This window comes from Protopterus annectens, chromosome 2.part0 (genome assembly GCF_019279795.1).
Source record: "Protopterus annectens isolate FY-2018-M chromosome 2.part0, PAN1.0, whole genome shotgun sequence".
Classification (NCBI taxonomy): domain Eukaryota; kingdom Metazoa; phylum Chordata; order Ceratodontiformes; family Protopteridae; genus Protopterus; species Protopterus annectens.
This window is the reverse complement of record NC_056728.1, coordinates 1,587,412,676-1,587,440,631: the sequence shown is the minus strand read 5'-3', so window position 1 is coordinate 1,587,440,631 and position 27,956 is coordinate 1,587,412,676. Positions and strand designations below refer to the sequence as shown.

At 38.3% G+C, this 27,956-nt stretch overlaps 1 protein-coding gene across 1 annotated transcript in view; it reads left to right on the top strand.

The window, feature by feature from the left end:
- LOC122792856 (ATPase family protein 2 homolog) overlaps nt 1-27,956 on the top strand; it is a 1,253,755-nt gene that overhangs the window by 1,117,955 nt on the left and 107,844 nt on the right. Inside the window, exon 15 of the mRNA XM_044060416.1 lies at nt 24,880-25,075. Within this exon, the coding sequence (XP_043916351.1) occupies nt 24,880-25,075 (196 nt within the window). The remainder of the gene's footprint in view (nt 1-24,879; nt 25,076-27,956) is intronic.

Sequence of the window (27,956 nt, the reverse complement as noted above, 5' to 3'; positions counted from 1 at the left end):
CGGCCTCGGAGCCGTCCCCCTTGGCGCGGAGAAAGGTTCATAGGATGGTACTAGGCTATCAGCCTTAGGGCCTATACAAGCCTAGCCATAACAATTCCCTGGCTATTTCTTCCCACACTATTTAAAAAAATTCCTATTTCTTCAGAACCGGAGCTTTCTCTGCCTCAAGGCAGGGACGCTTTTGAGGTCATGCGGAGTGTTCTGTCCCCCGAGACAGCTCCACTACCAGCCCCACCGGCTCTGTCCCCCATTGTGTCTGTCCCCCGTAGTGTCTGTGCCAACCTCTGCTCCTCCTCCAGACCCCAGGCATAGGGAACCGATGCCCCAGGACACCCCATTGGGTGTTTCCTCTTTTTCAGAGGCCTCCCCTTGATCACTCAGAGGAGCCCCCTTGGAAGAAGTGCAAGAGGAAGCACATTGACTCCCCTGAGTCTGTCACTTCTGATACAGACTTAGATGAATCGGAAGGGTCCCTGAGATCCCCCTCTGAAGATGTTTCCTTTTCGGACATCCTGGAAATGCTTAGGCAGAGAGGGAACTGGAATCCCCTAGCCCCTACCGAGGATGAGTTTGTATTCCTGAACGCTTTTGGTTCCCGACCTTTCACCTTCTGGGTTTCTCCTCCTTTCGACCCACTTATGTCTGTAGTGGTTTGAAAGGCTTGGTCAGCTCTGGACACAGTGGAACCAACTCTGAGGAGACCTGGTAAATTTATTACAGCCCCCCCCAGGATAAGCAATTCCTTTCTAAAGGTGTGCCCGTTGATGTCATGGTGGTAGCAGCAGCCACCAAAAAAGAGTTAGCAGAGACCTCTTCATCTGTTCATCCCCCTAACAAGGAGTCTAGGATAATGGACAGGTACGGAAAGCTAATGTTTGCTTCAGCGACCTTCTCCATGAGGTCCCTGAACTATCTATGTCATTTTACTCACCTTCAAAGGGATCTCCTTAAAGAGCTTGGAGATACCCTTCAAGATCCTACAGCTGAGGGAGTACAAGCCAAAGTAGCTTCCCAGCTAGCGACTCTTAATTCTGTAGTTAACTCCTCCATGAGGCTCATTTCCTATGCAGCCGATGGAGTGAGTAGAGCCGCGGGCACGGGTGTGGCCCTCAGGAGGCATGCTTGGATGCGGCTGCGTCACTTTACGGAACCCTTTCGAGTGTCCTTCACCAATACCCCCTTTGATGGCCCCTTTCTCTTTGGGCCACAGGTGAAAGACACGTTGACTAGGTGTGAGCAAAAAGGCAAGACTCTCTCTGCCGTGAGAGTCCGTTTTTCCACTCCCTCTAGACCTTACCCCAAGGGTCAGAAGAGTGGGAAGATGTGGTTCCGTAAATCTCAGGGAGCCTTGCCTGACACACGTAGTGATTTTTCCTCCAGAGGCAGAGGGGGAAACAACAATAATAGATGCTGCCCTCGTGGCAGAGGGGGTCTGCAGAACCAGGGCAACTGAGAATCCTTCTCTGACAAGCCCTTCCAGCATCCCTGAAGGGTTGCCCGGCTGCTCACCTCTGGAGGCAGTCAGGGGAAGACTTTTGTTGTACCCAAAAGCCTGGCAAAATTTAACAAGAAACAGATGGGTGCTGTCCATTATATCCGGTGGTTACAAAATCCCCTTCCATCAATCCCCCTTACAGTCAGAGAAGGCCCTTCCAGATGTTCCACCCAATTTGAAGGAGCAAGCAGTAATAGAAGTTTCAAAACTGCTAGAAAAAAGAGCCATTCAGGAAGTCCCCACAGACCAGCACGGATCCGGAACATACTCAAGGTTCTTTTTGGTACCAAAAAAGACAGGGGACTGGAGACCGATTCTGGATCTCAGCAGACTAAACAAATCTGTACAAAGAACAAAGTTTCGGATGGTCACGCTACAGTCCATTCTACCCTTCCTGGGTCAGTACAATTGGATGTGCTCGATAGATCTTCAGGATGCGTACTACCATATCATGATGTGTAGATGCTCCAGGAGATTTCTTCACTTTCGGGTGGGGGGCAGTCATTACCAGTTCAGAGCTCTGCCCTTTGGTCTCACCACAGCCCCCCAGGGTGTTCACCAAATGTACGGCAGTGGTCATGGCTCACCTGAGACGTCAAGGATTCCAGGTGTTTCCATATCTAGATGACTGGCACCTCACTGCTACCACCAGGCATCAACTCTTACAAGCGTGGGATTATACAATCTTATTTTGCACCCAGCTAGGTATTACAATAAATTTTGAAAAATCTGCCTTGTTGCCCTGTCAATCTATCACTTACATAGGAGCAGAATTAAACACAAAGGAAATGTTCACAAGGTTACCACTGGAAAGAGTGTCCACAATTCATCAACAAGTGCAAATCCCAATGCAGAGCAAAAGGATCCAAGTCAGGTATGTCCTTCAAACTCTGGGCTCCATGGCAGCTGCCATTCTTCTACTTCCATTAGCGCATTTCCACATGAGAATTCTTCAGTGGCTTCTTTTCACGCAGTGGTCTTTCCAGGAGCTACCCATGACTCACATGATCCTGATCACGGAGGCATGCAAAAGGCAACTTTCTTGGTGGATGGTCTCCCCACTAGTGACTCAGGGCAGACCTTTCATACAGCCCCCTCCGGTAGCCACAGTGACTACAGACACCTCCCTGATAGAATGGGGGGGGGGCATTATCTGGGCAGGACAGTCCAAGGCACTTGGCAACCTCATGATTACCATCTGCACATAAATGTCCTAGAAATGAGAGCCGTGCTCCTAGCGTTGCAAGCCCTTCAAGACTCTCTTCCTTCTGAGACCATTGCAATTCAAACAGACAACATGTCAGTGGTGTGGTACATCAACAAGCAGGGCGGAACCAGATCCTACTCCCTGTGTTGAGAAGCACTCAGACTTTGGCAGTGGGCGATTTCCTCCCAACGTTTTCTGATTGCGACGCACATCCCTGGGAGGTCCAACATCATAGCGGACAGGCTCAGCAGAGCTATCCTTATGCCTCACGAGTGGTCTCTGAATCAGGAAGTTGCTGATCTTATCTTCCGCAAATGGGGACAGCCTTGCTGTGATCTTTTTGACACCCCTTTCAACAGCAAATGCAGCAACTACTTCTCTCTTCTTCCGCTTCCAGGTCACATACCCAGAGACGCTCTAGTCCACGATTGGCCTCAGGGACTTCTTTATGCCTTTCCTCCATTTCCCCTGATACCGAAACTCATACAGAAAGCAAAATCGTTGGGTTGCAAAATGATCCTCATTGCCCCCTACTTGCCTTGACAGATATGGTTCCCTTTCCTGCACCATTACCTTCTCGATCAGCCCTGGACTCTGGACCCGATTCCAGATCTCCTGATTCATCAATCAGGCGGGTTGCATCAATCCCTCCAAACTCTCCAGATCACAACTTGGTTGCTCCACTTCCAACCTTAGCCAGGCTTCCCAGCATTTCCCCAGCAGTCTGCGAGATTATCGTTTCCTCTCATAAGTCTGCAACGACAAAAACTTATGCTAGCAAATGTAAATGTTTTTCTTGTTGGGCAGAGTCTAGGAATGTGGCTCCCTTCTCAGCCCCAGTCCATGAAATTCTGGAATTCCTAGCACAACTTTTTCACTCAGGGGCTGCTTCCACTACGATTAGGGTACAATTAGCGGCCATTTCTAATTTTCATATCGGTTTGACAAATTCTAACATCATGTCTCATAAGCTCTGTAAAGCTTTTTTTGAGAGGAACATCTCTTCTTAGACCTCCAGTGAGAGATCCCCCTCCTCCTTGGGACCTTAATTTAGTCCTAACTTCCTTAATTCTGCCTCCTTTTGAACCAGCAGCATCCTGCTCCATCAAGTTTCTGTCTTGGAAGACACTCTTTCTGGTTGCTATCACTTCAGCTAGGCATGTCTCAGACCTTCAAGCACTGTGTGTTCGTCCTCCCTACCTGATGTTTCACAAGGACAGAGTTGCTCTGAGGACTAATCCTTCGTTTCTTCCTAAAGTCTGCTCAGAAAATAATTTAAATCAATCTATATCTCCCTGTGTTCTTCCCAAATCATAGCAACAAGGCAGAGTACAAGCTTCACCAATTGGACGTTCATAGACAATTGCGTTTTTACCTACATAGAACTAAAGAAATAAGAAAGTCAGACCAATTATTCCTTTCTTATGCCTTAAACAAACAAGGTCTCCCAGTTTCCAAGGTGATCTTATCCAGATGGTTGTCTCACACTATTACTTTTATTTACCAGTTAAGGAATAAAGAGTTACCAACTAAACCAAAAGGTCATTCTACTAGGGCATTAGCCGCCTCCATAGCTTTTCAGTCTAGGTTGCCCATGGATTCCATTTATGCAGCTGCCACGTGGGCAAATCCTCATACATTTATTTCTCATTACAAGGTGGATATGGTCTCCCGGAGCAGAGCTGACTTTGGTTTCACTGTTCTGAAGAGTCTGTTCCACTGAGCCACCCAGAATGTTAGGTGCTAGGGACGCTGTCCCAAACAGCAAGAATGAAGGCGAGATAGACAACTTAACATTAAGAAGTTATGTACCTACCATAACGTTCCATGTTAGTTGACTTCATCTCGCCTTCTTTCTTGCGTCCCTTCCTCCGTCCTCCCGTCCTAGTGGATCAAGAGGAGTCCTTCTTCACTGGCTGAGTATTCTTTATTGTTACTCTTCTGCCTAGGTCTTCCTAACCTATTCTAGTTGTTTAGGATGTATGGAACAACCAGTTTTTTGTTAACTGGTTTCTCTCATATTATGTCTGGGATTACCTATTTCAAACGAGATCTGGGTAGCTGTCACTAGGCATCATGAGATAAGGGGTAGCCTCGAGCCAGTAAACAGCTCTCGAGCTATTGATGATGGCCGAGTCGGAGCCGAGGATCGGCTCTGATCCCAAACAGCAAGAAAGAAGACGAGATGAAGACAACTAACATGGAACGTTATGGTAGGTACATAACTTCTTATTATATGAGGCTACAGCATAATGCAGTGAATGCAGTGTCCAGAGCAGTTAGGTCAGGCATCACTATATGCTGACACACCTTGCTCAGACACTGTTATTTTGCAGTTAGCTTTAAGGCACCACTCACGATTGCCCATTTTAGTGGCTTATCCTTGTTTCAGCCTCTTTTATGAAAAAAAAGGCAAAGGGACAAAATGTTGGCCGTGTTTGGAGTGACATTCGCCTCTTCTCAGAAAACATGTTTGTGTAACCAGGGATAACCTGTGGTTTAAAAAGAGCCAACAACTACCATTCAAGTATCTTTCTGATAGGAACCAACATAGCCATGGTAGTTTTCAGAACAGGTGCTACCCTAGAGACAAACATAGCCATGGTAGTTTTCAGAACAGGTGCTACCCTAGAGACAGAGGTGGTCCATAAAACCAGGAATTAAACAGCCTTCCCTTGCGAAGACAACTATAGAATCCCTAAACCCTGTAGATTTGCCCAACTGTCTACCTCTGGAGGCATCCAGGGGTTGAATCCCCTGAACTATCCAGTGCAGCTGTCCATTCAGGACAAGTGCATCAAGTACATGGTTATCCAGAGGCAACAGACTTTCCTTTAAATCTCCACCAAGGCTAGCTTTCTCAATTCCAGGTGTCCACTCCCCTCACAAAAAGTGTCCGAGTTAAAAGTAGCAATCCTTTTGTTGAAAAGAAACATTTAGGAGGTCCCACCAGACTAGAAGTGATACAGAATTTATTCAAGACACTTTTTGATGTCAAGGAAGGCAAAGGCTCTCAAGCCATATTAAATCTATGGAGCTTAAATCAATACATAGGAGAAACAAAGTTCTAGAATGTTATAGTGCATTCTGTTCTTCTTGCTGGCAAGAAAGTAGACTGGATATGCTCAAAGATCTCCAGGACATCTATCTATACATCAGGATAGCCAGGGAACCCAGAAGATGCTTGTGCATCAGGGATGAAGAAACAAAATTGGCCAGCAATGTTAGCAGTCAAATATGCAGCCAAATACCAGATAGTGAATAATCAGACTTTTTATTACAAAAAAACAGACCGGTTTTGGCAACTTAGTGCCTTCTTCAGTGTGGAACAAACAATCAAAATTATCAAAATGAAAAATGCAAATTTATACAAAACATTAACCAATAGGCATATGGATGTGTTGAAAGACCTCATGAATTATGTATAATATATTGTGTGGAAGCCAACTCATAATATGAAAACAAGGTTAAAAAAGAGGAACATAGTGCCCAAAGACTAAAGTGCCAAAGGCCATCAATAACCAATGTCATAACAGATTATGAGCCATGAAAGTTATATTTATACTTAATATAATATGCACCTCCAAATTCATAATAATGATGAATGTAAGAATAAAACAAACCTATGAAGGTGCATATTTCATAGCAAACATAATACAAAATTCTGTCCGGCAACTTCCCTTTATATATGCATCTACTCACATGTATATGTAGACACACCTATATATGTATATATATATATATATATATATATATATATATATATATATAAGAAAAATAATAAAATATTCAAAAAGAATCTTCAAAAAGACTGTATATGTAGGATTTAGTGAAAAATCAGTACATCCCTCCGCTTGTGCTTCTTATGGAATGGAATCATAATGACCAGATGGAAAAGATGATACCAAAATGATGTTCCATTGTATGTCTGAGTGATGGGTGTTACCAAAAGTCCATGTAGTCTCAACCTTGGCAAATGTTAAAGGTGGTCATTAAGACCAGGTGAAAAGAGAGCACCCAAAGTTATTATCCAGTACTTTTCTTTATGATTGAGAATACCATGCCACCCTTGTGGGTGACTACGATCACCCACAATACGGTCAATAATCATGAACTTAAACTGTGCTTGTGCATGTTTTAGTACATGCCGATATAATGCATTAGTCTCCCTCTTATTTTTGATGTCACTACGGTGTTCATTTATTCGTGACCTGAGTGGTCTGGAAGTCTGTCCCACATAAAATGCCCCACAATGGCATGATGCCAGGTACACAACCCAATCACTACTACAGTTTCCAAAGATTTTACAATCAAAGACCTTGCTGGTGTTACGACTCGAAAATTGCAGACACTTAGTGATCTGTTTACAAGATCCACAGTGGCCACATGGGTATGTGCCCAATAATTCATGTCCCAATATTGTAAGTTGTTTGTGGATTGCTCCACCACTACCAATTTGTTTGTAATGAGAAAGATGGGAACCCAATGTTTTGCCCTTTCTATATGAGAATTGACATTCCTCACCTAAAACAGATCTAAGTTGTTCATTGGCTAGTAGTATATTCCAATGTCTGTTAACAATGTCCCTAATAACATAGTAGTTTCTACCATATGTAGTGATAAATCTGATGGTTGTTATTCCGGAGTTACCAGAAGGGATGTTATAATCCAATAATCTGTTCCTTTTCATCTGTGCAGATCGTGTCCATGCACTCTTAATATCCGAAAAGTTATATCCCCTACTGGCAAATCTCCGACTTAAATCTAGGCTAGCAATGTCATAATCAGATTGGGTGGAACTCAGGCGTTTCATGCGCATAAATTGTGACACCGGGATGTTTCTGATAGTATGACGTGGGTGCATGCTAGATGCATGCAATAAAGTATTGTATTGGGGGTATTTGCGGAACACTTTAGTGGCCAGAGTGTGATCATGATTCCTGGAGATTGTTACATCCAAAAAGTTAATACTCTGCATATCATAAGTGATAGAAAATTCAATTCCCCAGATGTTGCCATTGAGATACTCCACAAATTCATGCAAATAACCCACATCCGCATGCCATACCATCCAACAATCATCCAGGTACCTGTGCCAGATGTCCATTTCAACCAGGTATATATTATGAGATATGTCATAAATCATGCACTCCTCAAAAAATGCCATAAAAAGGTCGGCATAAATGGGAGCAAAAGATGCTCCCATAGCCGTACCCTGTAATTGCCAATAACATTGACCTTGAAAATAAAACACATTTTTATTGAGTACATGTTCTGACATGCATATTAATAATGTATTAAATCCTGGTGAGTATAAACCTGCCTTTTCCAACCAATATTGTAGGGCTTGTAACCCAGCCCAATGTGGTATACTGGTGTACAAGGCTTTGACATCCAGTGAGCACATTAACCAACCCGGCTCCAATTGTGTATCCTCAATGATTTTCAGAAACTTTGTAGTGTCCTGTAGCCTTGCCCTGACCAAACCCAAAAGAGGTTTTAGATATTGTGTTAGGAAGGCAGACAAGGGTTCAGTTAAAGATCCAATGCCAGAAACTATGGATCTTCCCGGAGGTTTAGTTATTGATTTATGAATCTTGGGTAGTAAGTACATAATCTGCTTATGGGGCTCCTTGACCAAAAGTTGTGTAACACATTTTTTGCTGATGATGCCCTCTTCACATGCTAAATACAAAAAAAAGCCAATTTCATGCTTGAAGTTCGGGGTTGGGTCTATGGCCATATTCATATAACATGTTGTGTCCGATAGTTGGGATAGACCCTCTTGAAGATAATCACTCATGTTTTGTACAACCACAGCACCGCCCTTATCTGCTGGTAATACCACTATATTTAGATTGTTTCGTAATTGTTGAAGGGCTGTGCTCTCCTGTGGTGATAAATTGTGTTTCAGCATAGTATGTCCATAATTCTGAAAGTGTAAATCCCTGAATACTGACTGCATAAAATTGACACATGCTTGTTCATGGGGGGCTGGAACTCAGATTTGCCAAATCTGAAATCAGTTGATCTTGGAGATGTATCATCTGCAAAAAATAACTTGAGGTTGAGACTACGACAAAAGTTAGTAACATCTGTAACTATATGGTATTCATTAGAAAAAAAGCCAGGTATAAAATTAAGCCCTTTATTCAAAAGAGTATATTGATCACCCGACAGATGTACATTGGATAAGTTTAAAACATTTTGGTTTAATGGTTCATCTTTACTTATGTTAGAAAGTTCTGGATTAAGCCCTCCAGGGAATGTTCTAATGGATCTTTTCTTGTGTTTCCTACCTCCTCTGTGTTTGGAACCATTTCTAAAGGGATATTTTTGTTTGTTTTCTTTTTATATGGTGATCCCCTCTCCCCTGAGCTATCATGATCTGTGAGAGAGGAATCCTCTCCTGATGTGCTATTGTTGAACCCATCCCTATTTTTCAGAATGGATCTAGGTCTCTTCCTAGGGCGACCAGAGGTGGGCCCCTGACCAACATCCGCAAATCTGACTGAGCGATTAAGCTCAAAGGGTCGTCCCCTCTGATAGTCAGAATAATCTCTATGGATTTTTTTAAATTTTCCTTTCTTTGATAATTTTTTCGTGGTTTGTCAATTCTCTGGATAGCTTCTTAATGTTATCCTGAAATTTGGGTAAGGACTCAAATTTTTTGCAGTCACAACACAATGTTTTGACCTCCTGAATATTCACATCTACCATTCTCTCATAATATTGTAAAAGGACATTCACAAATAACATGGACCCTGTTTGTAAAGCTTCCTTCAAATCATAATTCAACTTATCATCCGGTCTTCCTACCAATGGTTGGAGCCTTATTCTCAAGCCCTTTGGGGCAATATTCCTATTAGAATATGCTCTGAATAATTTCAGATGCCATATATTAGATCTCAAAGTTTTGAGTCCTTTGGTAAGAGAATGGAAGGACATTTCACAGTCAGATGATATATGTTGTTCCATATTACTTTGATTACTGCCTGGTGAGGTATTAATCCCAAACACTCAGATATCCTCCCGATCGGCACATAATCCAGATAATATACTTTCTAGGTCCATGCTGTGAGAGTCCAATTTATAAATGGATAGTAAAAAGAGAGAGGCAGTTGTTGCCAAACCCAGAAAAAACTAGAAAGTTTGCTCCAATTTGTAGCAAAGGTTGGTCAGAGGCTCCCCAGCCGCCACCAAAAATATTCCCAGATCAATACACTGTCCTGTGATGTCAGGAGGGTAAATATGGGAAAGAGGTTCAACAATGCAACAGAGCTCCTGGAGAGTTAAATAGTGATACCTGACCAGAATAATACTGTCAGATAGCTATCCGACACATATATAGCTGGATAAGAGGAGTAAAAATGAATGTATTCACAGGGTTCAAGATACTAGTGTCAAAATAGTAGGTCCTTGTTATAAAAGGTCAAAATAATTCTAAATGATAGACCCAATTGTGTTAGTTAGTATACACTAAGTATACAAATTGGAATCTAGCTATGCAGTAAACTGAAATGCACCAATAAAGTGGAATAACCACTACCCAGGTTTAATGATAGTATGTTTTAGAATCCACAAACATATATTGTCTCACTCAAATAATCATCCAACCTACAACTTAATAGTTAGCCAAAAATATCAGTGGATGGATTATATAGTAACAAAGTGAGCTAGTATCCCAACAGCTTCACAATCTTGCAGTGTGAATCCTTCTTACATACATAAACGTTTATAAGGCCATATACATACCATTATATATGTATCTATCTTATAGACCAGGGCTTATAGTTTCCCTCTTTATCAGACACATCCAATGGTTCAATCATATAATGTTCCACAAAATACAAATTTGTGAAATCAATATGTTCCCCAAAATCTATCCAGTCCAGGTGTAACTATCCAATTATAAAATGATCAAAACTTGCCCTGTAATCGCTTGAGAAACCTCTAGTATGTAATAGGTTCTTTTATGATGGTTAATTAATAATCCCTGGTAGTACAGCGTCCACAAGCGTAAATGTTAGTTACAAAGCAGATACATTAAATGCCATGTGTATATTCATAGTATCCCAAATTCTTTAGTATTCAAATAGTATCTGCCTTTAAGGTAGAGTCACACCAAAAAATGAAATATGTTCCCCAAAATCTATCCAATCCAGGTCTAACTATTACCATAAAATTCAATTATAGAACGATTAAACTTGCCCTGTTATCGCCAGAAACCTCTAGTATGTAATAGGTTCTCCTAAGATGGTTGATTAATAGTCCCTGGTAGTACAGCGTCTACTAGCGTGAATGTTCGTTATAAAGCAGAAACATTAAATGCCCTGTGTACATTCATGATATCCCAAATTCTTTAGCATTCGAATAATATCTGCCTTTGAGGTAGAGTCACACAAAAAATTAATATGTTAAAATAAAAGATACAGTTTGGAACATTCCAACAAGATCCCGAATCATTAAAGACACATATATTTCAAACTAAAGTATCCCCCCTGACTTACTGTCCGGATGAGCAGTCAGTTCTAATGGTTTCCCTCAACTGGTTATACAAATAACAAAAGTAATGTATAGGATTCCCACATAGAAATATACACTTGTTCCTCGGAAATAAATATCTAATAAGCACAACAATGTCCTACTTACGTACACAGTGTGGTAAAATCATATACATTAAATACCAAGCTTTAAATATGTATACACACATAGAAATGAAAAGGTAGAATTTAGTCCCAAAGAAGGAAAATAGTCCCAAAAATGAAAATTCTTGTTCCAAAACGAAATGTCATTCAATCCATCTGGTAAAACATCCGTATAGACTGATATCCAGTCCAATCCCAAAAAAATGTCAACAGATAGGTGTCGCAACCCGCTCGCAAACGCCCGTAGAGTTCCAATCACAAACGCTCAATAAATTACAGAAAAATGTCCCGAAAGTATATAAAACATAACTATTACCTTGAATGATGTAATGCACGTTACCAGATTTTAGTCCCTCAATTTTAACAGTACTGTCGCTTGGTGGCGAAAAAAACACGAAATGAGAAATGTTTGAAATAATTCACCAATTCGTAGGCCCTATTTCCAAATACGCATAGTTCACAACATCCATAGGTGAAAAACAATGCAATGAGCCATAAACTAGAAACACCATCCATTAGCAGGAAAAAATATCCGTTGTTCGAATTACAGTCCCTTATCCAGCTATATATATGCTGGATAAAATAAATGTCTGTGGCACTATCAGAAGAGGTTCCTCTGTCACAGAAAATGGCGCTTCAACTGCTGGTCCCACAGCACAGTTCAAGAATCAAGTCCAAACCAAATACTATGCACGTGGGGGATGCAAGGCCAACCAAACTATGAAGAAACAAAATTGGCCAGCAATGTTAGCAGTCAAATATGCAGCCAAATACCAGATAGTGAATAATCAGACTTTTTATTACAAAAAACAGACCGGTTTCGGCAACTTAGTGCCTTCTTCAGTGTGGAACAAACAATCAAAATTATCAAAATGAAAAATGCAAATTTATACAAAACATTAACCAATAGGCATATGGATGTGTTGAAAGACCTCATGAATTATGTATAATATATTGTGTGGAAGCCAACTCATAATATGAAAACAAGGTAAAAAAGAGGAACATAGTGCCCAAAGACTAAAGTGCCAAAGGCCATCAATAACCAATGTCATAACAGATTATGAGCCATGAAAGTTGTATTTATACTTAATATAATATGCACCTCCAAATTCATAATAATGATGAATGTAAGAATAAAACAAACCTATGAAGGTGCATATTTCATAGCAAACATAATACAAAATTCTGTCCGCAACTTCCTTTATATATGCATCTACTCACATGTATATGTAGACACACCTATATATGTATATATATATATATATATATATATATATATATATATATATAAGAAAAATAATAAAATATTCAAAAAGAATCTTCAAAAAGACTGTATATGTAGGATTTAGTGAAAAATCAGTACATCCCTCCGCTTGTGCTTCTTATGGAATGGAATCATAATGACCAGATGGAAAAGATGATACCAAAATGATGTTCCATTGTATGTCTGAGTGATGGGTGTTACCAAAAGTCCATGTAGTCTCAACCTTGGCAAATGTTAAAGGTGGTCATTAAGACCAAGTGAAAAGAGAGCACCCAAAGTTATTATCCAGTACTTTTCTTTATGATTGAGAATACCATGCTACCCTTGTGGGTGACTACGATCACACACAATACGGTCAATAATCATGAACTTAAACTGTGCTTGTGCATGTTTTAGTACATGCCGATATAATGCATTAGTCTCCCTCTTATTTTTGATGTCACTACGGTGTTCATTTATTCGTGACCTGAGTGGTCTGGAAGTCTGTCCCACATAAAATGCCCCACAATGGCATGATGCCAGGTACACAACCCAATCACTACTACAGTTTCCAAAGATTTTACAATCAAAGACCTTGCTGGTGTTACGACTCGAAAATTGCAGACACTTAGTGATCTGTTTACAAGATCCACAGTGGCCACATGAGTATGTGCCCAATAATTCATGTCCCAATATTGTAAGTTGTTTGTGGATTGCTCCACCACTACCAATTTGTTTGTAATGAGAAAGATGGGAACCCAATGTTTTGCCCTTTCTATATGAGAATTGACATTCCTCACCTAAAACAGATCTAAGTTGTTCATTGGCCAGTAGTATATTCCAATGTCTGTTAACAATGTCCCTAATAACATAGTAGTTTCTACCATATGCAGTGATTGGTATTTAATGTATATGATTTTACCACACCGTGTACGTAAGTAGGACATTGTTGTGCTTATTAGATATTTATTTCCGAGGAACAAGTGTATATTTCTATGTGGGAATCCTATACATTACTTTTGTTATTTGTATAACCAGTTGAGGGAAACCATTAGAACTGACTGCTCATCCGGACAGTAAGTCAGGGGGGATACTTTAGTTTGAAATGTATGTGTCTTTAATGATTCGGGATCTTGTTGGAATGTTCCAAACTGTATCTTTTATTTTAACATATTCATTTTTTGTGTGACTCTACCTCAAAGGCAGATATTATTCGAATGCTAAAGAATTTGGGATATCATGAATGTACACAGGGCATTTAATGTTTCTGCTTTATAACGAACATTCACGCTAGTAGACGCTGTACTACCAGGGACTATTAATCAACCATCTTAGGAGAACCTATTACATACTAGAGGTTTCACAAGCGATATCAGGGCAAGTTTAATCGTTCTATAATTGAATTTTATGGTAATAGTTAGACCTGGATTGGATAGATTTTGGGGAACATATTTCATTTTTTGGTGTGACTCTACCTTAAAGGCAGATACTATTTGAATACTAAAGAATTTGGGATACTATGAATATACACATGGCATTTAATGTATCTGCTTTGTAACTAACATTTACGCTTGTGGACGCTGTACTACCAGGGATTATTAATTAACCATCATAGAAGAACCTATTACATACTAGAGGTTTCTCAAGCGATTACAGGGCAAGTTTTGATCGTTTTATACTTGGATAGTTACACCTGGACTGGATAGATTTTGGGGAACATATTGATTTCACAAATTTGTATTTTGTGGAACATTATATGATTGAACCATTGGATGTGTCTGATAAAGAGGGAAACTATAAGCCCTGGTCTATAAGATAGATACATATATAATGGTATGTATATGGCCTTATAAACGTTTATGTATGTAAGAAGGATTCACACTGCAAGATTGTGAAGCTGTTGGGATACTAGCTCACTTTGTTACTATATAATCCATCCACTGATATTTTTGGCTAACTATTAAGTTGTAGGTTGGATGATTATTTGAGTGAGACAATATATGTTTGTGGATTCTAAAACATACTATCATTAAACCTGGGTAGTGGTTACTCCACTTTATTGGTGCATTTCAGTTTACTGCATAGCTAGATTCCAATTTGTATACTTAGTGTATACTAACTAACACAATTGGGTCTATCATTTAGAATTATTTTGACCTTTTATAACAAGGACCTACTATTTTGACACTAGTATCTTGAACCCTGTGAATACATTCATTTTTACTCCTCTTATCCAGCTATATATGTGTCGGATAGCTATCTGACAGTATTATTCTGGTCAGGTATCACTATTTAACTCTCCAGGAGCTCTGTTGCATTGTTGAACCTCTTTCCCATATTTACCCTCCTGACATCACAGGACAGTGTATTGATCTGGGAATATTTTTGGTGGCGGCTGGGGAGCCTCTGACCAACCTTTGCTACAAATTGGAGCAAACTTTCTAGTTTTTTCTGGGTTTGGCAACAACTGCCTCTCTCTTTTTACTATCCATTTATAAATTGGACTCTCACAGCATGGACCTAGAAAGTATATTTGTAAGCGTTAACGTCCCACCTGAGAAAGCGTTCCTGCTGACAAATTATGTAAAAATCAAACAGTTCAAGCTCCGTGCAGGAACGCAGCAGCCTGTACAAATGAAACACCACGATGTCACAGATTCAAGTAGTAGAATAAAAAACAGTAGCTCCAGCTCGAATTCAGGCAGTAGAATGAAAACAGTAGCTCCAACTCGAAAATATAAGCTCAGGCAGTAGAATAAAAAACAATAGCTCCAACTCGAAATATAAACCAGGAACGTTCTTTATTCACTTCAGTAAGCGCTTTCACCCTGAAAAGGGCTTCCTCAGACTGTACAACTAACATGAAAAAGCATAGCCCTTATATACTCTAATCAATTAAAACAATTAAAATTCAAATTATTTAATTAATCAATTATTACTATTTAAAACAGTTTAAAACTAATTTTACTGATGTGTCTACATTCCTTTATATAAAAGTGAATAAAGAACGTTGCTGGTTTATATTTCGAGTTGGAGCTATTGTTTTTTATTCTACTGCCTGAGCTTATATTTCGAGTTGGAGCTACTGTTTTCATTCTACTGCCTGAATTCGAGCTGGAGCTACTGTTTTTTATTCTACTACTTGAATCTGTGACATTGTGGTGTTTCATTTGTACAGGCTGCTGCGTTCCTGCACAGAGCTTGAACTGCTAGAAAGTATATTATCTGGATTATGTGCCGATCGGGAGGATATCGGAGTGTTTGGGATTAATACCTCACCAGGCAGTAATCAAAGTAATATGGAACAACATATATCATCTGACTGTGAAATGTCCTTCCATTCTCTTACCAAAGGACTCAAAACTTTGAGATGTAATATATGGCATCTGAAATTATTCAGAGCATATTCTAATAGGAATATTGCCCCAAGGGGCTTGAGAATAAGGCTCCAACCATTGGTAGGAAGACCGGATGATAAGTTGAATTATGATTGGAAGGAAGCTTTACAAACAGGGTCCATGTTATTTGTGAATGTCCTTTTACAATATTATGAGAGAATGGTAGATGTGAATATTCAGGAGGTCAAAACGTTGTGTTGTGACTGCAAAAAATTTGAGTCCTTACCCAAATTTCAGTATAACATTAAGAAGCTATCCAGAGAATTGACAAACCACGAAAAAATTATCAAAGAAAGGAAAATTAAAAAATTCCATAGAGATTATTCTGACTATCAGAGGGGACCCTTTGAGCTTAATCGCTCAGTCAGATTTGCGGATGTTGGTCAGGGGCCCACCTCTGGTCGCCCTAGGAAGAGACCTAGATCCATTCTGAAAAATAGGGATGGGTTCAACAATAGCACATCAGGAGAGGATTCCTCTCTCACAGATCATGATAGCTCAGGGGAGAGGGGATCACCATATAAAAAGAAAACAAACAAAAATATCCCTTTAGAAATAGTTCCAAACACAGAGGAGGTAGGAAACACAAGAAAAGATCCATTAGAACATTCCCTGGAGGGCTTAATCCAGAACTTTCTAACATAAGTAAAGATGAACCATTAAACCAAAATGTTTTAAACTTATCCAATGTACATCTGTCGGGTGATCAATATACTCTTTTGAATAAAGGGCTTAATTTTATACCTGGCTTTTTTTCTAATGAATACCATATAGTTACAGATGTTACTAACTTTTGTCGTAGTCTCAACCTCAAGTTATTTTTTGCAGATGATACATCTCCAAGATCAACTGATTTCAGATTTGGCAAATCTGAGTTCCAGCCCCCCATGAACAAGCATGTGTCAATTTTTATGCAGTCAGTATTCAGGGATTTACACTTTCAGAATTATGGACATACTATGCTGAAACACAATTTATCACCACAGGAGAGCACAGCCCTTCAACAATTCTGAAACAATCTAAATATAGTGGTATTACCAGCAGATAAGGGCGGTGCTGTGGTTGTACAAAACATGAGTGATTATCTTCAAGAGGGTCTATCCCAACTATCGGACACAACATGTTATATGAATATGGCCATAGACCCAACCCGAACTTCAAGCATGAAATTGGCTCTTTTTGTATTTAGCATGTGAAGAGGGCATCATCAGCAAAAATGTGTTACACAACTTTTGGTCAAGGAGCCCGTAAGCAGATTATGTACTTACTACCCAAGATTCATAAATCAATAACTAAACCTCCGGGAAGACCCATAGTTTCTGGCATTGGATCTTTAACTGAACCCTTGTCTGCCTTCCTAACACAATATCTAAAACCTCTTTTGGGTTTGGTCAGGGCAAGGCTACAGGACACTACACAGTTTCTGAAAATCATTGAGGATACACAATTGGAGCCGGGTTGGTTAATGTGCTCACTGGATGTCAAAGCCTTGTACACCAGTATACCACATTGGGCTGGGTTACAAGCCCTACAATATTGGTTGGAAAAGGCAGGTTTATACTCACCAGGATTTAATACATTATTAATATGCATGTCAGAACATGTACTCAATAAAAATGTGTTTTATTTTCAAGGTCAATGTTATTGGCAATTACAGGGTACGGCTATGGGAGCATCTTTTGCTCCCATTTATGCCGACCTTTTTATGGCATTTTTTGAGGAGTGCATGATTTATGACATATCTCATAATATATACCTGGATGAAATGGACATCTGGCGCAGGTACCTGGATGATTGTTGGATGGTATGGCGTGCGGATGTGGGTTATTTGCATGAATTTGTGGAGTATCTCAAAGGCAACATCTGGGGAATTGAATTTTCTATCACTTATGATATGCAGAGTATTAACTTTTTGGATGTAACAATCTACAGGAATCATGATCACACTCTGGCCACTAAAGTGTTCATAAATACCCCCAATACAATACTTTATTGCATGCATCTAGCATGCACCCACGTCATACTATCAGAAACATCCCGGTGTCACAATTTATGCGCATGAAACGCCTGAGTTCCACCCAATCTGATTATGACATTGCTAGCCTAGATTTAAGTCGGAGATTTGCCAGTAGGGGATATAACTTTTCGGATATTAATAGTGCATGGACACGATCTGCACAGATGAAAAGGAACAGATTATTGGATTATAACATCCCTTCTGGTAACTCCGGAACAACAACCATCAGATTTATCACTACATATGGTAGAAACTACTATGTTATTAGGGACATTGTTAACAGACATTGGAATATACTACTAGCCAATGAACAACTTAGATCTGTTTTAGGTGAGGAATGTCAATTCTCATATAGAAAGGGCAAAACATTGGGTTCCCATCTTTCTCATTACAAACAAATTGGTAGTGGTGGAGCAATCCACAAACAACTTACAATATTGGGACATGAATTATTGGGCACATATCCATGTGGCCACTGTGGATCTTGTAAACATATCACTAAGTCTCTGCAATTTTCGAGTCGTAACACCAGCAAGGTCTTTGATTGTAAAATCTTTGGAAACTGTAGTAGTGATTGGGTTGTGTACCTGGCATCATGCCATTGTGGGGCATTTTATGTGGGACAGACTTCCAGACCGCTCAGGTCACGAATAAATGAACACCGTAGTGACATCAAAAATAAGAGGGAGACTAATGCATTATATCGGCATGTACTAAAACATGCACAAGCACAGTTTAAGTTAATGATTATTGACCGTATTGTGTGTGATCGTAGTCACCCACAAGGGTGGCATGGTATTCTCAATCATAAAGAAAAGTACTGGATAATAACTTTGGGTGCTCTCTTTTCACCTGGTCTTAATGACCACCTTTAACATTTGCCAAGGTTGAGACTACATGGACTTTTGGTAATACCCATCACTCAGACATACAATGGAACATCATTTTGGTATCATCTTTTCCATCTGGTCATTATGATTCCATTCCATAAGAAGCACAAGCGGAGGGATGCACTGATTTTTCACTAAATCCTACATATACAGTCTTTTTGAAGATTCTTTTTGAAGATTTTATTATTTTTCTTATATATATATATATATATATATATATATATATATACATATATAGAAGAATTTTTGTATTATGTTTGCTATGAAATATGCACCTTCATAGGTTTGTTTTATTCTTACATTCATCATTATTATGAATTTGGAGGTGCATATTATATTAAGTATAAATATAACTTTCATGGCTCATAATCTGTTATGACATTGGTTATTGATGGCCTTTGGCACTTCAGTCTTTGGGCACTATGTTCCTCTTTTTTAACCTTGTTTTCATATTATGAGTTGGCTTCCACACAATATATTATACATAATTCATGAGGTCTTTCAACACATCCATATGCCTATTGATTAATGTTTTGTATAAATTTGCATTTTTCATTTTGATAATTTTGATTGTTTGTTCCACACTGAAGAAGGCACTAAGTTGCCGAAACCGGTCTGTTTTTTGTAATAAAAAGTCTGATTATTCACTATCTGGTATTTGGCTGCATATTTGACTGCTAACATTGCTGGCCAATTTTGTTTCTTCATAGTTTGGTTGGGCCTTGCATCCCCCACGTGCATAGTATTTGCATTTGGTTTGGACTTGCATCAGGGATGAAGCCAGTTTCTTTTTAATGTTCATCATACTCATCAGTGCTGCAGTAACCTTAGCTATATTGGCTATATCCTGCCAAGGATATAATGGCTAGCCAGCATCCAAAGCTTCAGGGCATCTTCCACATGCCCAGACAGTCAAGCTGAGCTGACTAAAAGACAAGTTTGGGCGTAAGGCCCTCCAGAGTTTTACTGCTGCCGAAGAGCACACTTCTCTGAGGCTTTTGAAGATTGATAGCCTGCTTGTGCTTTCCTTTGCTGGGCAATGGACTGGGGGTTACTCATGTCTTACGCAGCTGTTGAAGTCCCCTCAGTCATCAAGGGTGAGCCACCCTTGGCCATCCTAGGAGAGAAAACAGGGAAGGTTTCTCTGTTGTACCAGAATGCTGTGTACATCCCTGAGGAAGCAGCTACTGCCATTAGTAACATGGTTGGGCCCATTTTTCCTGCCAAAAAGAAACAAAAAAACAAGCATGTGTCTACTCCTCCTCAAATTTCTTTAGTCATAGAATGTATAAAATTCCTCTGTCTTTTAAATTTTTATACAGTATTCTCAAACCTGACCCAGCAGTTGTAGCCTTAGTTGATCACACTTCTGTTTTTAGTTAATTCCAATTCTACTCTTTCTAATAAGGATGGGAAATCATTGATAGGTATGGGGGGAAGTGTCATAATTTTGAATTGTCAGGTTCATATGTTTGTTCTGACAAATTGAAAATGTATGAGGAATGTTTTATCTGCTACTTCTTGTGAGGTAAAATCAGAATATTTCAAGGGATTTTCTTTTTCTTCTTCCATTTTTGGCTGTAAACAGAAAAGAATTCAGAAAAGAGACGTTTAAGAAGGAATTGCAACGGAGTAACCACTCTCATCATAACACCCCCCCCCCCTTTTTTTCTCCCAGAAAGCCTTAATCTCCATGTTTCTCTTTGGCAATAGATTGCTTCAGATATTTGTTTTATATTTCATTCATCAAGGTTACAGATGATGATGGGAGGAAATTCCTCCTTTCTGCTGCAGGGGTGGGTGGGAATCATGCCTCATCTCCAGATCAGACTCTTTCGGTATTTATTGTTTTTCATCACATGCTGATAAGAAGTTCCTGCTTCACAAGTGGGGAAGGTTTTTTAATTCAAGAACGTTCCTTTTGTCAAAAAAGAAAGTGCTTAGAGAACAGTTCTAGATCTTTCTTTCCTAAACCTGTCTGTGATAGTGCCCTATTTCAAAATAATGTCACTTTACAACCCGTCATCTCTTCTTCCTCTTTCAAGTTTCCTAGTAACACTAGACTTATAAGATACTTATCACATCCCTATTCATCCAGACTTCAGACATATCTTAAAATTTGCATGTCTGGATCATGTCAGTTCTCTGCCTTAACCTTTGGACTATCCACTGCACCAACAATGTTCATAAAGTTTCTAAATCCAGTTATAGCTCATTGCAGACTACTGGATATCCACATTTTCCATATTTAAACAACATGATTATATTTGCAGAGTCTTTTTCAAAGTGTCAAGAATCTCTGTTTTGGGGGAAGAGATATCTTACACAAGCTGGGATTCCAAGTGAACAGTCAAAAGTCTTTCTTGACTCCCTCACACAGGATTGTGTTCCTGGGATGTCAGCTAGACACCTCAGTTCAAAGAACTTTTTTTTCCACAGGAAAAAATAGATGCTTATGTCTGTTTCTAAGGTTTTTCACTCAGACTTCAGTCACTGCGAGGGAATACCTCAGGATTTTGGGTGTCATGGCATCTATGATTCTCATGATACCCCTAGTAAGACTCCACATGAGAAAGGTACTGTGGAATCTGAAACCTCTTTGGTCCCAACATCAACACCCTTTATCTTTTCAAATCCTCATGCTGAGGTTTGTCAGAGGAGAAATTGTTTTTCTGGAAACAGCAGATATCCGTAAATCCAGGGCTCCCTTTCTCCCTCCCTGCTCCAAAGCAGGGATGTAGGACACCAACCACAGAAAAAAGCACATAAATATGTAGGAGATGCTTGCTCAGATCAAGCCACTCAACTCCCTGAACAATCATTGGCCCCCAGGACCTCTTTATAGTGGTTTCAGACAATACCACATGTGGTACATCAACGAGCAAGCCGTAACAAGGTCTTACCATTTTCCAGACTAGCCATTTTAGCTTGGGATGTAGCTTCACAGCGCAGTCTCACTCTACAGGCATCCTACATTCTGTCAGAAAACTGTGTGGCATTCAAGCTGAGCAGGACCAGGGCAAACCCTCAGAAATGGGAACTAAATCGGGGTCTTCTAACAATTACTGATCATCTGTGGGCAGTACTTCAAGTAGTAAAACCAAAGAAAAGCGAAATTGATTCTACCAAACTCCAAAATGAAGAAAGTGGAGAACACGATAGCCAAAACCACCTCAGATTTAATGTTTGTTGAAATCAAAAAAACACACAGCACAAACACTTCGTATAAAATCCTGCTTGCACCAAAACATGAACGCCTTCCCAATACAAGCGTTTTCGTCCAAGGGGACTTCATCAGATAAACAGTTAAACAGTCAAGTACATCTAATATACACAATTAAAAATGTTTTAACCAATCAATTGTGGAAATGCAATTTCAAATCTACAAATCAAACCTTAAAACTAATTAAAAATTTATTATTTATTATGCTCTCCTATTAAATGTCTTTTGATGTCATGAAATTCATTATAAAACTTGTTTAAAATTTGTCTAAAAATTACTTCTTCATAATAAATATTCTAATAAATATATTAAAATATATTATTTATTAAAATGCATGTTTTTTCTTAGTAAAAAAGTTTAAAACCACATTACAGTGTTTTATGTAGACTTTGGTGCCATCTGCTGTCAACACTCTTTTATTTTATACCTTAGCAGATCTCATTTTTAGAAGGGGCAAAATTGATATGTATTCATTTAATCCAGGTGACTTATTTGCTTCCAAAGTCACCTGCCACCATATTTCCATGTAGGCTATAATTTCTTCCCAGAGGCCTCCTCTAATGTCCCAACTCACTTGGTCTAAGACAAAGAACTGAAATTTTGATCCTACACATGTCCTTGAATGCCTAAAAATGGCATTTGTTTCTTTCTCTTTCTTCACGTCATACATGTGTTCATATATACGTCTCTTTAAAGTTCTTTCAGTCTTTCCCACGTAAAATGATGGACATTGTATACATACTGCCAAATATACTATCCCCCTGGATTCACAATTATAGTATCCTTTACTATTTACCCATTTTTCTCTGCTTTCTATAAATATTTTTTCTTTATTAATTAGGTACTCACATTGTCTACATTTTCCACATTTAAAAGTTCCCTTTTTTGTTCTTGCTCCCTTTGACCTTTTTGTACTATTATTATTTTTTTCCAAAATTCCTTTAATACTTGTAGTATTTTTAAATACAACCCTAGGTGAATGTTCAGGTAACCCTTCCAAATCAGTTAGTGCCCTAAATCTCTCCCATTCTCTTTGAAACACAGTTCTAATGTTTTTATTTAATAAATTATATTCAAGAATAAGTGATTGCTGGAAATTTTCTTCTTCCTTTTTACCATCATTACTCTTTTCATTCTTTTTGCCCAAAATTGGCCCAAACCTATCTTTTCTTCCTTTTTCTACCTCATCCCTTAGATTTTTAACAAATTCCACTGGATATTCCCTATCTATGAAAATTTTTTCCAGCAAATCACATTCTTCTCTAAATTTATCATCCTTACTTGTCATTCTGGACCCCCTTACAAATTGTCCTTTTACCAGGTTTTTCTTAGTATATAATGGGTGGGCACTATCGTAATGCAAGAAAGAATTTACATATGTAGGCTTTCTATAAACACTTGTTTCAAAAATATTGTTTTCTAAAGTTATTTCCACATCTAGATACTGGATATTTTTATCCGAATAATTAAATGTAAACTTTAAGAACCCTGTAGTCTCTCCTATGTATTTAATAAATTCATTTAATTTATCTAAGCCCCCTATCCAAAAAATTATGATGTCGTCAAGAAACCTCTTGTATAAAGTCCAGAATTTAACATATATTGAATTCAACAAGCATTGTTCCTCCCAATTGGCCAGGACCAAGTTGGCAAAGGTAGGTGCACAGGCTGCACACATTGCTACTCCTTGTAGCTGTTGAAAAAATTCCCCATTAAAAGTGAGGAAATTGTTTTTTAACACTAAATCCATTAAGCCTGTGCACACTACCTTTTCCTCATGTGTCAACTTCTTATTTTTAAAAATTTCATCCTCAAACATTAAAATTCCTGCCTCATATGGGATGGATCCAAACAAATCTACAATATCTATAGTTACTAAGATTAAGTCTTCATGATATATACTTTGATTCAAACATCTCAAAAGGTCCCATGAATCTTTCAAAATTGCTTCTTTCTCTACCCACACATGTTTGGCCTTTACGTCCACATATTTAGCTAAGGAATTAGTTTTGGATCCACCCGCTGAAACAATAGGTCTCAGGGGTGGATCCAAACTGTTTTGGATTTTGAATGCCAAATATCACGGGTACCTTTGGCTTATCTACTTTCAAAAATGTTAAAGTTTTGACATCAATAAGGTTTTCGTTCATCATACCTTCCAATATGTTATCTATTTTCTTATAGGCCGTATAAATCTCATTCCTAGAGACCACTCCATATTTTACCTCATCTCTTAATATTTCATTCATCTTACCTTCATATACAATTACATCCATCACAACAATACCCCCACCCTTATCGGGTTTCATCACCCTAATATCTTTGTTGGTTTTTAACTTCTCTAATTTGTGGTATTCCTTCGGGTACAAGTTGTGATATTTTCAAAGTTCTTTAACTGCATATGAATGGGAGGATTAAATACAGATTTCTTTATTAATTGCCTATCGTGCGTTCCTTTGCCTTTTATATTTGTATTTTTATCCATGCCTTCTTTGTGGAATAACAATTCTAAGTTCATTTTCCTAAGAAAAAGTTTCATGTCAATTAGTGTTTGGGTAGAATTACCTTTTGTAAATGGTATAAACTTGAAACCTTTTTCAAGTAACCTAAAGTGTTGAAATTCCAAATCTAACCTACTAAAATTATAAATAGTAAACCCATCAAGAGTATGCTAACTTCCATTACCTCAATGTTTTAAGGAACGCACGATAGGCAATTAATAAAGAAATCTGTATTTAATCCTCCCATTCATATGCAGTTAAAGAACTTTGAAAATATTATGGAAAATGAAATTAGGAAAATGGAGAAATTAATGAAATACAATAAGGCCCATCACAACTTGTACCCGAATGAATACTACAAATTAGAGGAGTTAAAAACCAACAAAGATATTAGGGTGATGAAACCCGATAAGGGTGGGGGTATTGTTGTGATGGATGTAATTGTATATGAAGGTAAGATGAATGAAATATTAAGAGATGAGGTAAAATATAGAGTGGTCTCTAGGAATGAGATTTATACGGCCTATAAGAAAATAGATAATATATTGGAAGGTATGATGAACGAAAACCTTATTGATGTCAAAACTTTAACATTTTTGAAAGTAGATAAGCCAAAGGTACCCGTGATATTTGGCATTCCGAAAATCCACAAAAACAGTTTGGATCCACCCCTGAGACCTATTGTTTCAGCGGGTGGATCCAAAACTAATTCCTTAGCCAAATATGTGGACGTAAAGGCCAAACATGTGTGGGTAGAGAAAGAAGCAATTTTGAAAGATTCATGGGACCTTTTGAGATGTTTGAATCAAAGTATATATCATGAAGACTTAATCTTAGTAACTATAGATATTGTAGATTTGTTTGGATCCATCCCATATGAGGCAGGAATTTTAATGTTTGAGGATGAAATTTTTAAAAATAAGAAGTTGACACATGAGGAAAATGTAGTGTGCACAGGCTTAATGGATTTAGTGTTAAAAAACAATTTCCTCACTTTTAATGGGGAATTTTTTCAACAGCTACAAGGAGTAGCAATGGGTGCAGCCTGTGCACCTACCTTTGCCAACTTGGTCCTGGCCAATTGGGAGGAAAAATACTTGCTGAATTCAATATATGTTAAATTCTGGACTTTATACAAGAGGTTTCTTGACGACATCATAATTTTTTGGATAGGGGGCTTAGATAAATTAAATGAATTTATTAAATACATAGGAGAGACTACAGGGTTCTTAAAGTTTACATTTAATTATTCGGATAAAAATATCCAGTATCTAGATGTGGAAATAACTTTAGAAAACAATATTTTTGAAACAAGTGTTTATAGAAAGCCTACATATGTAAATTCTTTCTTGCATTACGATAGTGCCCACCCATTATATACTAAGAAAAACCTGGTAAAAGGACAATTTGTAAGGGGGTCCAGAATGACAAGTAAGGATGACAAATTTGGAGAAGAATGTGATTTGCTGGAAAAAATGTTCATAGATAGGGAATATCCAGTGGAATTTGTTAAAAATCTAAGGGATGAGGTAGAAAAAGGAAGAAAAGATAGGTTTGGGCCAATTTTGGGCAAAAAGAATGAAAAGAGTAATGATGGTAAAAAGGAAGAAGAAAATTTCCAGCAATCACTTATTCTTGAATATAATTTATTAAATAAAAACATTAGAACTGTGTTTCAAAGAGAATGGGAGAGATTTAGGGCACTAACTGATTTGGAAGGGTTACCTGAACATTCACCTAGGGTTGTATTTAAAAATACTACAAGTATTAAAGGAATTTTGGAAAAAAATAATAATAGTACAAAAAGGTCAAAGGGAGCAAGAACAAAAAAGGGAACTTTTAAATGTGGAAAATGTAGACAATGTGAGTACCTAATTAATAAAGAAAAAATATTTATAGAAAGCAGAGAAAAATGGGTAAATAGTAAAGGATACTATAATTGTGAATCCAGGGGGATAGTATATTTGGCAGTATGTATACAATGTCCATCATTTTACGTGGGAAAGACTGAAAGAACTTTAAAGAGACGTATATATGAACACATGTATGACGTGAAGAAAGAGAAAGAAACAAATGCCATTTTTAGGCATTCAAGGACATGTAGGATCAAAATTTCAGTTCTTTGTCTTAGACCAAGTGAGTAGGGACATTAGAGGAGGCCTCTGGGAAGAAATAATAGCCTACAGGGAATTATGGTGGCAGGTGACTTTGGAAGCAAATAAGTCACCTGGATTAAATGAATACATATCAATTTTGCCCCTTCTAAAAATGAGATCTGCTAAGATATAAAATCAAAGAGTGTGTTTACATGCATCTGACAGCAGATGGCACCAAAGTCTACATAAAACACTGTAATGTGGTTTTAAACTTTTTTACTAAGAAAAAACATGCATTTTAATAAATAATATATTTTAATATATTTATTAGAATATTTATTATGAAGAAGTGATTTTTAGACAAATTTTAAACAAGTTTTATAATGAATTTCATGACATCAAAAGACATTTAATAGGAGAGCATAATAAATAATAAATTTTTAATTAGTTTTAAGGTTTGATTTGTAGATTTGAAATTGCATTTCCACAACTGATTGGTTAAAACATTTTTAATTGTGTATATTAGATGTACTTGACTGTTTAACTGTTTATCTGATGAAGTCCACTTGGACGAAAACGCTTGTATTGGGAAGGCGTTCATGTTTTGGTGCAAGCAGGATTTTATACGAAGTGTTTGTGCTGTGTGTTTTTTTGATTTCAACAAACATTAAATCTGAGGTGGTTTTGGCTATCGTGTTCTCCGCTTTCTTCATTTTGGAGTACTTCAAGTAGACCTTTTGCCTAGTCTTTTAGCAATCAACTGGCAAGATTCTGTTTCAGGACTCTGTAAGAAGGCCTGGAAGACAGATGCCGTTTTTCTTTGGACATGAATGTTCCTGTATGCTTTTCCAACCTTTCCACTAATATCCAGGGTACTCTGAAGATTCAGAAGGAACCATCCAAGATCATTGTGGTGACTCCCTTTTGGCCTAGGCCATTGTGGTTCTCCCTGCTTTCAGAAATGGCCAGGGCAATTACCACAAGCTTCTTCATAAACTGGATCTACTCACACAAAGAACGGGGGTGTTTGATACACTCCAAGATCAATTATTTTCAATTAACTGCTTGGATGATAAGATCTTAATTCCTTTTAGTCAGTTTACTGTGGTCATGCAGCAGGTACTAATAAAGGCAAGAAAGCCTGCTACTAGAAAATAATATATTAGCAAATGGAAAAGTTTTCTAGTTGATACCAACAACATAAACAGCACCCATTCAGGGATAGTTGTTCTCTGTTG